General features: G+C 46.2%; 1 protein-coding gene and 1 long non-coding RNA gene across 2 annotated transcripts in view; one reads left to right on the forward strand and one right to left on the reverse strand.

Annotated features, from left to right (window-relative positions):
• The window catches only part of LOC144245214 (uncharacterized), a 64,609-nt gene extending 58,892 nt beyond the window's left edge, over window positions 1–5,717 (reverse strand). The window contains exons 1-2 of the long non-coding RNA XR_013339210.1: window positions 5,675–5,717; window positions 876–1,030 (exon numbers count right to left, since the gene is read on the reverse strand). This is a non-coding gene — a long non-coding RNA (uncharacterized LOC144245214). The remainder of the gene's footprint in view (window positions 1–875; window positions 1,031–5,674) is intronic.
• Window positions 5,718–6,583: 866 nt separating this feature from the next.
• The window catches only part of PIK3AP1 (phosphoinositide-3-kinase adaptor protein 1), a 125,875-nt gene continuing 117,094 nt past the window's right edge, over window positions 6,584–15,364 (forward strand). Inside the window, exons 1-2 of the mRNA XM_077780341.1 lie at window positions 6,584–6,725; window positions 14,668–15,084. Coding sequence (XP_077636467.1) covers window positions 6,584–6,725; window positions 14,668–15,084 — 559 coding nt within the window. The remainder of the gene's footprint in view (window positions 6,726–14,667; window positions 15,085–15,364) is intronic.

The raw sequence follows: 15,364 nt of genomic DNA on the forward strand, positions 1-15,364 counted from the left end.
CTTAGGGTCTTTCCCAACTGTTACACCCTACGAGTCTATAAGCCCAAGTCCTACAATTTTTATCACAGCTGCCTAGACTTTCTGCTTCGGCACCTCAGAAGGCAGAAGTAGAAAATGTGCAAGATATGCTTTCATGCACAGATGAAGTCACCATCTGCACGTGGCTTGAAGTGCTGAGGGTTCAAGGATGACTCCTCCCCACCTTGAAGGCACCCATGTGTCCTCAAGAGTTACTTTAAAAAAGATTTTTTTCAATGTTTATTTCTGAGAGAGAGAGAGAGAGAGCGAGAAAGACAAAGTGTGAGCAGGGGAGGGGCAGAGAGACAGGGAGACACAGAATCTGAAGCAGGCTCCAGGCTCTGAGCTGTCAGCACAGAGCCTGAGCCTGAGGCAGGGCTCGAACTCACGAACCATGAAACTATGACCTGAGCTGAAGTTAGACACTTAGCTGACTGAGCCACCCAGGTGCCCCTGTAGGTACATTTAATGAACTCTCTGAAAACATCCAGTGTGTCATGGTGCTATGGACCCTGGAATTTGAACTCTGACTGAACTGGGTTTGAACTCCAGTTCTGCTACCTGCTGAATGATTCTGGAAAAATTACCCAACATCTCTGAATCTCAGCTTCTTCATCTGCAAGGTGGGGATAAAACCTGTTTGTAGAGTTATTGTGAGGATTAGTTGCGAGTGCATTAGGGAGTTTGTGGATTATGGCCAGTGCTTAATAAATACTAGTTTCCATTCACACATCAGTAAAGAATTCTGATTACCTTATGGTTACATATGGCAGGACATGTAAATAATCATGCCTCAAATAAGACAGAAATGTATGTGTTTCTCTTTCATGTAAAAGAGTTTGGGCAGGGAGTGAAACCTGGGGCTTGCTTGGGTGTTCCATGGTCAGTAGGGAAACAGCCTGCTCATCTTTCTGCTCGACTGTCCTTAGTGTGTGGCTTTTGTTCACACTGTCACATCAGAATCCAAGAGGACTGTTGGATCTCGTCATCCTGTTCACTTTCTTGGCAGGAACTAAAAGAAGGGGAGAAAGGCAAAAGGGAAAACTAAAAAGACAGGGTTAAGGAGTTGAACGTCCTATAAAGAACCTCTCTGGACAGTCAATGACTTCCATTTTCAACTTACTGGATTCCTCCCGGTTGCAAGAGCTGCTGGGGAATGGAATCTTGCTGCCCCAAATGAAATTAGGGTACCGTTACTAAGAAACAAGGGGAGAATGGATATTGGGTGGACAACCAGCAATCTTTATGACACTGTTTTTTGGTCACTAAGGTTAATTTGGGATTTGGGGTCATGGAACCAGCACAGAATAGCTTTGGATCGTAAACCATGGCAAAAGAGGCACCTTTTTTTAGCCAATGGATTTGAATTAAAAATCTAGTTTTGATGCTTATTAACCAAGTGACCATGGGAGGGTGACTTACTTTATTGGAGCCTCAGTTTCTTCCCCTGTAAAATGGGATGATACTAATAGGGCTACCTCACTGGTTTGAGATAAAGATTCATGAAAGCTGAGTAAGTGACAGCACTTGGAGCAGAGTTAGCCACCCAGCAGATTCCCAAGAACATTTTGTTTCTAAGAGCTTGAGATTCAGGGCCTTTGCTCAAAGTGGCCCAGTGAGGGGCTCTTAGGCTATGGCATAGGGAGTGGCTATTTTGATGACTAGGGAAGAAGGCCTCCCTCTTGAAGAGGATAGGCTTCTAGGTTTTGTCTGCAAAGCTACCTATTTCTAGAAAGCTACAAATGTCCCAAGACAATCTTTACTGGGTCCACCAGGCTGGGCTGAAACTGTCTTGAGCAGGTAGAAATGACAGCAATCTATAAATCCAGGGTATTGACAAGGCTAAACCAGGCACCTGGCACCCTGGAACTTTCTCCCTGTCCCCACCTGTGATGGCCTTCCAGCCTGTCCCATGTAATTCAGCTTTTACATCCTCCACCCTACATGTATGAATGTGCAGAGTCTCTCTGAACTCTTGAACAAAGCAAGGAATGAGCCCCTCCAAGGAAGGTTGTGGGATCGTGGGCAGGTCACTTAAGCTGTGTGATCAGTGTTGTTATCTGTAAAACGAGCAGGTTGGCCTTGATGATTTAAAGATAAGCAATGCTTGTTGAACACCTGCTGTGTGCTGGCGCCTGTGTGAGGTGCTGGAAATGCAGGAGCGTAAGAGACACAGCCTGCCCCCAGGGGTTGAAGGTGTGATGGGACACGGACAGGGAGGGGAACAGGGAAGTAGGGGATGCCAGGGAAACTCCAAGGATGGGTCTTTCCTGATGTCTGTGGTTCATGAGCATAAGGCACTCCTGGCATACATAGCAGGAGGAACTCGCAGGTAACAGAGCTATAGCCCTGCCCACCTGCAACGGGAGGTGACGCCAATACAGGCCAGGGCAGGCCAGGGACTCGAGTGGCTCTTTGGATCACAGCAGGGGCTGCTTCAAGCGCTTACCACATAACCTAGTAGGCAGAAACATGGACTCCGGAGCTAGGCTGTCTGGGTTCAGAACTCAGCTCGGCAATATACTAGCTGTGCGCCTTGTAGAAAGATATTTAACTTTCTAATCTATAAATTGGGTATACTATTAGCATCTTCCTCATAGGATAGTTAAGAGAATTAAGATGAATTGAAAGTATCTGCTGCACTAGACTCCTCTATCTCTGCCTTCTGTCCTGGTAAGGGACAGAAAGAAAAAGAAAGAACCAAAGAAAAAGGCTCTCGTCCTTAGGCCTGAGAGATTATGAAACAACATCTTGAAGATGTAAGAAACAGGGATTTCTTCCCCATTCCTCATCTTTCTGTTCTCTAGATAATATATATTCATCTCTCTGGCCTCTCCTATTTACCAAGCCCACAGGAGGGTAGGGTGGCAGTCATGTGCAGTTCTCCATTCCGCCTAGAAGCCATCTAGGAGCCATCCCGCGTTGGAGATGGAGACATTGACCGCAGAGCTTGCCCCGAGAGCCAATGCACAGGGACAGAGCGAGGCCTGTCAGAGGGGCAACTGCCCTCCGCTCCCTATTCTGTAAAAACTGTTAAATGGAAATGTAAAAACAGATACCACTTCCCCCAACTCAACCCCACCTGCTCTACAGAAAAACCGGGTGGAATTGCCAGTATCAGGGATTGGTACCTTGAGGGAATGTTGGCCTCTAAGTACCCTTTCCAGCCAAATTCCAGAGGTCAGTGCTGGGTAGCAGTGGGAGTGTTCAGAGTCTAGACTACTGACCCAGTACAAGAGACCTTTCCACAGCTGATGGACGCCCTCTAAGAGTCATAAGAAGTATAGAAGTATTCCTTCAGTTCAAAGTTGTGCAGATCCTCTTGGTTAGGAAGCAGGAAAGGGCCTTCACTCCCTAACACCTAAGAGGTGGAAGGAAGCTGGAAGGAGCTGGAAGGAAGACCATGCGTTTGGATAGTAGGGGTGTCAGAGGAAATGACCTCAAATGGACGTATATACTCTCAGTAGGAATGACTCCAAAGAGAAATATAGACTTGCCACATCTTCAGGCTTGTGACGAGTGAAGGAAGGTTCAGGACAGGTAGACAGTGTTCAGGTGAGGTTCTCCAAAGGGAACCATAGAGCCCTAGCATTTTCTGAGCTGGAATGCCCTCACTGCCCGCATGAGGAACCAGGGGACTTTCTTTATAGTAGACCTCATTCTCCCAGACCCCTCACAGTGATCCACATTGTTGATAACCTTCTTCTTAAAATCCTCGTCCTTGACCTCCTGCTTATTCTGGCCTGCCTCTTACCCCACCTCTCTGGTTACTCTAGTCTCCTGTGGGCCCTGAGCCTGGCCTTTTTCCCAAGTTCTGCCCTTGAGGCCAGGCTCTTGCTCTTTATCCCCTCTCCCCCATCCACTCATGCATCTTCAGCTCCATGGGTATTTGACATCCTGGGTTGTCCTGGGCACTCATCTCTCCTGCAATGACAGAGCCCCTAGGACATCCCATGGTCACCTCATACTTAGCATTTCCAAATGTCAGCTCACCATTTTCTCTACTCTGATAGCTTTTATTATGTACAGCCTATTTTTGACATCTTATATTCCCCTCCTCCAGGTTCAGTGATTTTCAGTGCCTGAAAATTCCCCTCTATCCTTGGGCCTCAAATTTAAGGTTTTCCTGGCCATCTTCAGTAATTTGCTCATCAAATACTTTTTGAGCATATTAATATTCTCTGTGCCAGAGTTGGCTCCAAGTGCTAGAAGTTCTATGGTAAAACAAGACAGACTTGGATTCTGTCTCTGTGGGGCTTATAGTTGAATGGTGGAGACACAAATTAACATAAGTATTGCAGAAAAATAGCTATATAATTTCTATGAAAGAAGAGAACAGGGCTGTGACAATGCATGATAGAAGGTAGGAGGAGAGGCAGGAGAGGCAGCTACCTGATCTGGAGGCCAGAAAAGTCCTGAACATGGGGAACAGGCGCAAGATTTAGCAGTCTTGGAGCTCATTTCCTCTTTCAGAATTTGAGGCCTGTGGTAGGCTAAGTAATGGTTCATCAAAGATGTCCATGTCCTTAACCCAGAAGCTTGAATATGTTATTTACAGGGCAAAGGAGATGAAGGTTGTAGATGGTATTAAGGTTGTAAGTCTCCCTTAAAAAGGGAGATTTTCCTGGATTATCTGGGTGGGATCAATGCCTTAAAGTGGAAAAGGGAGGAGATAGGAGAGTCAGAGAGAGATGTGATATCCTAACTGGGTCAAAGAGATGCTATGTTTCTGGTTTTTGAGGATAGAGTAAGGGTGCCATGAGCCAAGGAATGTGGGTAGACTCTAGAAGTCGAAAAAGGCAAGGAAACTGATTCTTTTCTAGAGCCTCTAGAAAGGAACCCAGCCCTGTTGATACTGATTTTAGCCCAGTGGGACTCCTGTTGGACATCAGAAATCCAGAGCAGTAAGATAATAAATTTGTTATTTTAAGCCACTAAGTTTGTGGTAATTTGTTATGGCTGCAGTAAAAAATTATAATTATAGGCCTCAGCTCTGTTTTCATTCCTAAATGCATTTCATTTATTTCCACCTGTACACTTGAGTCCTATCTTTCCTTCATCTCTGCTCTCCGGATCCATCTTCTGGACTCTGCATTTTTGAGGACTCCAAGGGCACAGAACTCCAAGGGTTCAGATCAATTATGGGAGCAGCTAAAGGGAGGGGAGCAAAGAGCAGGCAAGTGAGTGCAGGGTGAATGGAGAGCTCTAGCTCTGGACTCAGGCCTGCTGGACCTCCAGGAGCATCGATTCCCTGTGGGTATCTGCTCAAGGTCTTTGGCTTATTTCTTCAGCTTAAACATTAAGACAGCAGTAGGTGCCATCTCGAAGCCATGAAAGGCGGTAACTGTATCACGCATTTACCACAGGAGATAATCATGAATGCTTATGTGACATCAGGAGGCCAGGTCCAGGGAATTACAGAAAAGTCACTGGAGGGTAATCAAGGGCAACGCCAAGCACCCAGGGCCAGGTGCCAGGGAAGGTGCTTCTTCCCCTTCCTGAGCCCTCCCCTTTCCTGCCCCGGTGGGGGCTCAGGGAGAAAGCCCCAGGGGATGGGGAGACGCTTGGCCAGCTGTGCTGAGATACACCCCCGCCCCAGGTCACAGACGCAGCTCAACCATCCCCTCTCAGCCGCTCCCCCCAACACCCTTTCTACCTTGGGCTGCCCTTCGGTGGCCCGCCGGGCTGGTTTCGCCGGGAGTGGGGCGCAAGTGGCGCGGCGTCCCCTATCTCCTGGCGACAGAGCAGCGAAGGCCGTGGGGAGCAGGCCCGGGACCCCGCCAGGGTGGGGTGGGGGTTCTCACTTCCCCTCCCCAACGGCCGCGGGCGCAGGTGCCGCTGGCCGAGGCCGCCAGGCGGGGCGGGTCCTGTGGACACGCCCCCGCGGCCCGTCCTGCTGCCGGAGCGGAGGAAGCTNCGGGATTGTGTGCTTCCGGCTCTTCGCCGCGTGCTTCCTGCTCTTTCTCGCTTCCCCGGCGCAAACCTCCCGTCGCAGCTTTCCCACGTCCCCCCTCCCGGCCTGTCGCGCGATTCTCTTCAGTCCTTATCTGCACCTCTCCTGTCCCCCGTCTTCCAAGTCTCCTTCTTGCCCTCCGTCACTGGCTCTAGTGGCTTCTGAGGGTCGTTTTCCCTGTTCGTCCAGCTGTGTGAACCCGAGTCCAATAGAAACAAGGCGGAGAGCCGCGTTGCCTACGCCTGGGAACTGCTTCTCTTAGGGCCTCATTCAACCAATAGGGGGCGCTCAGGAAGTCCCTGGTGGGCGCTGGGTGATCGAAGGTGGCCCTTGGGCCACTTTCCTGAGCCCACTTCCTCTCTGCCCTTCCTAGGCTTTGTTTTTCGCCTAGAATTTCGATAGGAATCTAGAGACACCATTCCTTTAGCTTTACTTTTCTCATGTCTTTGGAGAACTTTGGGGAAGGGGGAAAAGTGGAGGCCACTGGGTAATCTACCCCTCGAAAGGTGCCAGGAGTCATTTTCGATTAGTCTTGGGTTCTTCTTTCATTCATGGGTGTGTACACTTGCCAATGCTACTCACTCTCTGATATCCAGGACCAACCACGTGGTGATGATAATAATAGAGACAACTAAGGAGTATATTACTATGCACTATAATGGTTATAGTGCAGCTAAGTGTGTTCTCAGTGGTGACCAGGACAGCTTAGTCTGTGCTCTCAGGGAATTTACAGTCTTGCGCAGGAAATCGGAAAGTAAACAGGGAATCACTAGATGAGAAGACTAGAGTTACCGTGTTTGCAGATTTTTGTTTGCCCATTTTATGATGTTTTAATTTTTTTTCTTTTTTTATATTTATTTATTTTTGAGAGACAGAGAGAAACAGAACACAAGTGGGGGAGGTGCAGAGAGAGAAGGAGACACAGAATCTGAAGCAGGCTCCAGGCTCTGAGCTGTCAGCACAGAGCCCGATGCGGGGCTCGAACTCACCGACTGTGAGATCTTGTGAGATCATGACCTGAGCCGCAGTTGGATACTTAACTGACTGAGCCACCCAGGCACCCTTAAGATGTTTTAGTAGAGATAATGTGTATAAACAGGATATAAAATCTTCTTGAAAACTAATATCTAGTCAGCAGGAGAAGATACTGTTCTTGAAGAATGTGGGCAGATGCTAGAATGAAGAGCCATCTCTCCCCATATCCTCTGAGGTTCAGCCTTCTAATTAATGGTTCTTTGGAAGCAGGAGAGAAGGCCAATGGTAACAGTTCTATTAGATTGGTAATACAGGCTCATTCTTTAAAGGGAATGGGAAAGTAGCTAGCTTTTAGCCTTCTGGCTCTCAATGGGGCTCTGGAGGTTAGAAGAAGGTGTATTGTGGGTAATGGTAAGGTCATAGTCCAGTTATATTTGAAAGCTGAAGCAGAGTTATCTAGAGGAAATTCATTCATTCAGCACATATTTGTTGCATGTCTACTGTTTCTAGGCACTGTTCTAGGTTTCAGGTATATATTCTGTAATCAAAATTGGCCCAAGTCATTTTCCCTTGGAGCTTATGGAATGCTGGGGAAAGGCAGGCAATATGCTTAATAAGGGAAGCACATGATATGATTAAGTGCAGTGGGAAAACAGTAAAGGGGTCAAGGGGGTCAGGTTTATAATTTTAAATGAGGTAGCCAGGTTAGGCCTTATGGAGAAAGGAATATTTGTTTGTTTTTCCAGAGTTGTTGTTGTTTTTCTATTTTTATTTATTTTTTATGTTTTTTAAATTTTTTTATTTTACAAATAGTTCATTGTCAAATTGGTTTCCATATAACACCCAGTGCTCATCCCCACAAGTGCCCTCCTCCATGCCCATCTCCCCCCTCCCTCCCACATCCATCAGTCCTCAGTTTGTTTCTCAGCATTCAAGAGTCTCTCATGGTTTGCCTCTCTCCCTTTCCCCCACCATTTCTCCCCTTCTTCTCCCCCATGGTCCTCAGTTAAGTTCCTCCTAATCCTCCTATACGTGCAAACATATGATATTTGTCGAGAAAGGAATATTTGAGCAAAGATCTGAAGGGAGGGATCACTTGGGGGAAGAGTGCTCCATTCAGAGGAACAATTAATAGGGGTATATGTATATTTAAGGAACAGAGAACAAGTGGTGGAATAGGTGACTGACAGGGGAGAAGTGGGAGATGAGGTCAGTGAAACTCCCACCTCCTTCCAGGGCTGAGAACAGGCCCTGGGCTGTTAAGTCCAAGAAACAGGAAACTGAGAGAGCCTTTGGACAGAAGAGATGGAGAAAATCTTCTTCTTCCAGTGTCCTGTGTGCATGATTCCAGCTGGGCATGGCCCTAGGAGCTAGAAGATGGGGACTCTGACCCAGTGGCCAAACCCAGAGCTATTTATGGGCTCTGGTGGCTTCTGCAGACATCTGTGATGGTTAGGGCTGTCAGACTCTTGCTGTCAGAACGCTCTGTGGTGAGACACCGCTTCAGGTGCCATGAGTAGGAGTCAGGCCTCTGGGGTCCCTGGGGCTCTCTCAGGTCTGGAGATACAAGTGCCCATGGTGGCAGTGAGACTGACTACCTCTTGCCAAGCTATTTTAGGGTCTGGACTCTTCTTGGGCACTCTTCCATGTGGTCTGATGCTGCTTGTCTTCTTCCTCCCTCTCCTCTTCCCCCTCCTCCTCCTCCTTTTTATTTTAAATGGTTTTATTCAGATATTATTCATATACCATACAATTTGCCCATTTAAAATATACAGTTAGAAACAAAACAAAGAGTATACAGTGCAGTGGTTTTTTTTTTTTAGTATCTATACAGTCATGTGCAGGCATCACCATGGTCAATTTTAGAACATTTTCATCACCTCAAAAAAACTCATTTTGGGAAATGAGTGAGGGAGAGACAAATTATGAAATAGAAATTTTAAAAAGAGAAAGAAACTCCGTAGGCTTTAGCTATCACCCTCCGATTCTCTCCTCCTGCCCAGCCCTGTGTTTTATCTCCTGTCTCTGTCGTTTCCCCTGCTCAGGACTTCTGTATGAATGGGATTGTAGAGTATGTAGTCTTTGGTGTTTTCTTTCACGTAACGTAACGTCTTCAAGGTTCATCCAAGTTGTAGCGTGCCTCAGCACAACATTCCTTTTTCAGGCTGAATTGTGTGGTCTTTTAAAATTCCCTTCTACTGAAGGGTGAGCATTAGTATTTTATTTTGTTTTACTATTTTTTAATAAAAATTTTTTAATGTTTATTTTTCAGAGGCGGGGAGGTGGGGAGAGACAGCAGGGGAGGGGCAGAGGGAAAGGGAGACACAGAATCTGAAGCAGGCTCCAGGCTGAGCTGTCAGCACAGAGCCCGACCTGGGGCTGGAACCCATGAACTATGAGACCATGACCTAAGCCAAAGTCAGATGCGTAACTGACAAGCACCCAGGCGCCCCAGGATTTTATTTTTTGAAAGACATTTTTGCTTGCTGAAATCAAGGAGAATCTTGGCTTCCTGTTTTTGAAAGAGCTTAAGAGGCAAGATGAAATAAAATGGCATCAGCCTACCGTGGAATATTCTCTATCCTCGTGGTGGCATCTCCTGCGTTTAGACGTGAGAGAAAGGAGAAAAAGAGACCACAAATGACTTTCCCAAGTGACCAAGTCTGTGGCTGAGTGAAGACCAGAGTCCTTTCCTCCATGTGTCAGTCTCCAGATATTTGAAGAAAGCTTGCATACCTTTTCCTGCTCTTTTTCTCTGAGGCTTCTCTTATCTTCAGATTTTTCTACCATTCCTGGACTTAGAAGATAAGAGGGTTTGAAGTACTTTTAATTTTTTGTGATCTTAACTCCCATCTGATTCTTTTTTTTTTTTAAATTTATTTCTGAGAGAGAGAGAGAGCAAGCAGGGGAGGGTTAGAGAGAGAGAGAGAGCAGGGGAGGGTCAGAGAGAGAGGGAGATACAGAATCTGAAGCAGGCTCCAGGCTCTGAGCTGTCAACACAGAGCCCGATGTGGGGCTCGAACCCACAAACCATGGGATCATGACCTGAGCCGAAGTCGGACGCTTAACTGACTAAGCCACCCAGGTGCCCCTGATTCTTGAAGTCCCTTAATACTCCCATCAAGTCTCTAAACTTGAAACCTTCAAAGTCTGGAAGTGCCTCACATGAGCCATTACCTAGATCCCTCCTTCCTTATCCTAGTCACCTTTCATAGCTCACATCCCTCTTCAGTATGGTGCTTATTAAGACAGATGAACGGGGAGCCAGAGTCACGTGCAGACTAAAATGGCCCGGGCTGGGCAATTCGAAAAGCTCCCTGGCACTTCCTCCCTTTTCTTAGGTGGATTCTGAATTTTTCTAAGGAGTCTGTCTTTCAGTCACTGTATTTCTTTTTCTTTTTAAAAAAATATTTTCTTAAAGTTTATTTATTTGAGAGAGACAGAGACAGTGCAAGTGGGGGGAGAGGCGGGTGGGGAGAGAGAGAGGAAGAGAGAGAGAGAGAGAGAGAGAGAGAGAGAGAGAGAGAGAATCCCAAGCAGGCTTTGCACTGTCAGCACAGAGCCCAGCGTGGCACGTGAATCCACAAAACCATGAGATCATGACCTGAGCCAAAACCGAGTTAACGGATGCTTAACAGACTGAGCCACCCAGGCATCTCTGTTTAGGATTTATGGGCTCCTGTTGGTCCATGTATTTAATTTCTCATAATAAACAAAACTGAAAGAATTGATTTGGCACATGTGAGGAAGTGACCTATGGTTACAGGAAGGGAATTATCCTAGAAGAAAGGGGGGGTCCCCCGTAGAAGAGAGAGTTGCTGACAAAGCGTTCGGTCCTGTGTTGTTATCTAGCACATTGTGGAGGAACTTTAACTTCCACTTTGGAACTTTTTTAGAATTTCCCCCACTTCAGTTTCAGTAGCAGAACAAAATTTAAGAAGGCGATAGATTTCATTGTCCCCATTTACAATGAGGCAATTTTTCTTAGACTTAGTATACTGGTCTCAAGTTACACCATAAGTAGGTGACCAAGTAGGTTGTGATATTGATGAGTCTGAAACACCAACCACTTCCTTCTTGTGTACTTTTGCTCAGAGCAGTGTGGTGTGTGTGTGGGGGGGGGGAGACAAATATAACACCAGAATCCCAGGAATGAGACATTTTCTATATGTTTTCTGTATAGAAGAGCCTAACCCCTTAAGTACTTTTTAAATTTAAGTTGTATTAAAAAATTTTATTTTAGAAGTTTTGGATTTATTGAAAAACTGTGAAGATAGTAGCGTTCTCATATGCTCTACACCCAGTTTCCTTCATTATTAATATTTATACTTCCCTTAACGACCCCACATCTTTAATGCCCAGCAGATGCCGCGTTGTGCTGTTAACAGAGGAGCAGGTGATGGTGAAGCAGGATCCAGGGTGTAAAGATTACTTGCTCCCTCAGTGACCCCAGAACTTGTCATTTGAAATTGTTGGTTTGCTTTGGGTTGCTGTCTCCTCATAGTAGTGGCATACGTCGCTCATGCACACGTGGTCGGGGCAGGATAGAGAGGCTGCCTTTCTGCTAAGTCCATCAGTGCTCCAAGAGCTGAGTTGCCATCTTGAGTGCTTATAATGTTCTCAGCAATTCCCTTCTCTCTTCCTTATTTCCTTATCATCTATTGACAACATCACCAATGGCTTCATTGCTACTGTATGGGACCTGTCTGAGATCTTATTCTCCTTCTAGCCCATTTGTAAAAATTGTCGACATAATATTTGCTAGTATATTTGTCTGTGTGGGTGGGGGTTATTAGTGGCTACTGCTTTTAACTTTTGCACTTTTTAAAAAATATATTTTTTAATGTTTGTTTATTTTTGAGTGAGAAAGAGAGACAGAGCATGAGTTGCGGAGGGACAAAGAGAGAGGGAGACACAGAATCTGCAGCAGGCTCCAGGCTCTGAGCTGTCAGCAGACAGCCCAACGTGGGGCTTGAACTCATGAATTGTGAGATCATGACCTGACCCAAAGAAGGACACTTAACGGACTAAGCCACTCAGGCACCCCTAGTTTTGTACTTTTAACTGAATTCTGAGTGTAGCATCATTAGCATTGCACCCTTGATATTATAATGCAATGTGAAGTCTTGTACACTGCCTGCCTGGAGGACATATGCTCATATGCAGTAACACTTTACATTTAGAAGAATATTAAAAATAATTTTTTAAATGTTTGTTTATATTTGAGAGAGGCAGACAGACAGATAGAGTGCAAGTGGGAGAGGGGCAGAGAGGGAGAGGGAGACACCAAATCCTAAGCAGGCTTCAGGTTCTGAGCTGTCAGCACAGAGCCCAATGCAAGGTTCGAACTCACAAGCTGTGAGATCGTGACCTGAGCTGAAGCCCGACGCTCAATAGCTCAGACACCCAGGCACCCCTACATTTAGAAGAACATTTCCTCTGAGGATAAATCAATCATGTAGAAAAGAGGGGCGGAAAGAAGGTAAAAGTATTATTATCCTTTAAATCTACTTTTCTCAGGGTAAGCTCTGTAGTTCTGCTGCTTTGCCAATATTATTCCCTCCATAGTCCTGAAATTATTTCTCCATTGAGGTACAAACAACTATGTTATGCAGGAAAAAAAAAAAGATCAATCAGCAAAGATTTTATTTAGTGGAGGTCTACAACACTGCCTTCTATACATTAAAATTTTGTGTTTAATCTGCTTAAGCTTTGGGACCAGTGCAAACATTCCTACAATGGACGGTTTTGAGGAAAGAGACGATGCTCAGAACTGAGTTTTTGGTAGAGCCACAAACATCCATGGTGTTGTGAGAATTGCTGATGGCTCCCCCCTCTTTTTTTCCACATTGCCTTCTTAAACTGACTTCTATTAAAATTTGCACCCCTCCCCTTCAAAAGTACTCCCTGGCTGATCAATGTGCTCCTATTGAGAGCCTGTTGGGTTTTATATTAGCGCTGGATTACGGCTCCAGCAAAGCACACACTCCAAAAAGAAACTCCAAACTTTTAAAAATTTGTCATTTAAAAATTCTGGCAGTATTATCCCTGGGGAAATCAGAACAGTGTTGGGTTCCATGTTATATGTCATCGTTTTTACTTTGAATATGGTGTTCGATGGGACAGGAAAGGGGAGTCCTCCTGAGATGTTTTCAGAGCTTACGGTCTCAGGTCCTGCCCCAGTCCTGCCTCTGACCTTCATGCCAGAAACCACTCAGTGGAATGTAGCCCAGGATAGTGTTTAATTGTGACAATCCACAACTTAGATGATTCCCGAGCTTCACCAGACTTGAGCACCTTCCTTCTCTGAATGGGAGGAAGGATCCCTGTATTGTTTTGTATCATATTATATTGTATTGCTGATGCTCAGAGATTCCTCTGAGCTCGCCCCTTCCAAATCATGGAGAATGGTTTGTTGTTTCTGGGCGATGAGGCTTCTCAACTGTAGGAACAGTTACGTGAAGATTCAAGCTTCTTTGAACTTTGGGTCATTGGAAGATACGCTTTAAGACTCACAAGATTCTTGACAGAATCCCTGACGGGAGGTAGCAGGTGGACGGATGAGAGGATGGGACAGGGGACCAGGGGACAACCTGAGGTTCAGTCTCGGCTTTGTGACTAATAGACTGAGTATGAATTGAAACAAGTCCCTTCATCTTCCCATATGAAACGTTTCTTTTATCTGTAAATGAGGAGTTTGGGCCAAGCGATTCCCAAAAGTTTTTTAAGTCAATGCTTCTCTGAGACTTTGGGCTCTGTTTCTGGCATTTATGCTTTATGAGAAGAAGAAGAAAGCCTATGTCACAGACCAGGTATGGTGAGGGACACCTTACAAATGGTATTATGTCGATTGAAGCATTAATTTGTCCACGATTGCTGTTTACATTAACGCATTGTTTCTATTAATGTGAGGCTGATGATACCAGGTACCAATTATTGAGGGTTTACCACATGCTAGGCACTACGCTTCACACTTTATATGAAATATCTAATTTAGTTCTCACAAAACACTGATAAGTATTGCCAGTATATTTCCATCTAAACCTCCATTTACTCATCAGTAAATGGAGGTTTAGATTCTTTAAGTAACCTGCCCAAGGTTACACGGCTAATAATTCACAGGGCCGGGATGCTAGCTCTGGCCACCTGATTGCATATCTGTGCTTATAACCACTGTCCTTAGGAAAGAGCCAGGTTCTTCGGCCAAACTGTCTGAGTTCAAGTTCTGACTCTGTCGCTGTGAACCTTGGGTAAATTAGGTAACCTGCCACACCTCAGTTTTCTCATCTTTAAAATGGGGCTAATGGTATTACCTACCTTATAAGGTTGCTGAAATGATTAAATGAGTTTGCCGGGCAGTGTGCTAGCAGAGCACCTGGAACGTAGTAAGCTCTGGGTAAAGAGCTTGCTGTTGCTGCATCGTCCTCCTCCTCACTACCATCATATGCTGCATCAGCTGTGGGTGGAGGGGCATGCAGCAGAAGTGACCGCTTATGTAAAGATCTGAAAAGGCATAGTATGTTCGCGCAGAGAGTGGGAGACTGCTATGGCTGGACCATAGACTATAAGTAGGGAAAGAGGCTTGGCAGGTATGCCAGGGGCAGACTGTGAAAGACTGTGGGTGCCAGGATCCTGGTCTGGGTGGTTTATCTTGCAGGTGACGGGAGCCCTCGGAGGAGCAGGTGTGTTTTAACATGCTTCTGTGCCTTTTTCTTGCACAGGGGTGGTTGGAAGATGCGACATCCTCATCGTCTACGGCCCAGATGCCGAGGAATGGTGCCAGTACCTCCAGGACCTCTTTCTGTCCAGTCGGCAGGTCCGTAGCCAGAAGACGCTAACTTACAGGCTGAGCCCCGAGACCTCCTTCTCGGCCAAGGACCTGAACTTCTTCCTCAGCTCCCGCTGCGTGGTGGTGCTGCTGTCCGCGGAGCTGGTGCGGTGCTTCTGCCAGCCAACCCTGCTGCCCCTGCTGCAGAGAGCCCTCCATCCCCCCCACCGCGTGGTGCGCCTGCTCTGCGGGGTGCAGGACAGCGAGGAGTTCCTGGACTACTTCCCAGACTGGGCGCACTGGCAGGAGCTCACCTGCGAGGACGAGCCCGAGACCTACGTGGCAGCCGTGAAGAAGGCCATTTCAGAAGGTAAGAGTGTCTTCTCAAGTGAAGATAAGCAAGCCCTAAAACAGTGACTGGTCCAGGCCCCCAGACATTCCAGATGATGCATCTTCCTGCTTGTAAACCACTTCCATTTTATCATCACTGACCTAAGATTTTTGTTGAAAATATGCCACTTCGGCTAACGTGTATATAGAGAAATACCCTTCTTCTCAGTTTCCCGCCAGTCTGACTTCTGTCTTTTGCCGTGTTTCTCCTTTTAAAGTGGGAAAATTCCGATGCTCTCTGCTGGGGCTAATGATTTCAG

This window comes from Crocuta crocuta, unplaced genomic scaffold, assembly GCF_008692635.1.
Source record: "Crocuta crocuta isolate KB4526 unplaced genomic scaffold, BGI_CrCroc_1.0 scaffold170, whole genome shotgun sequence".
NCBI lineage: Eukaryota > Metazoa > Chordata > Mammalia > Carnivora > Hyaenidae > Crocuta > Crocuta crocuta.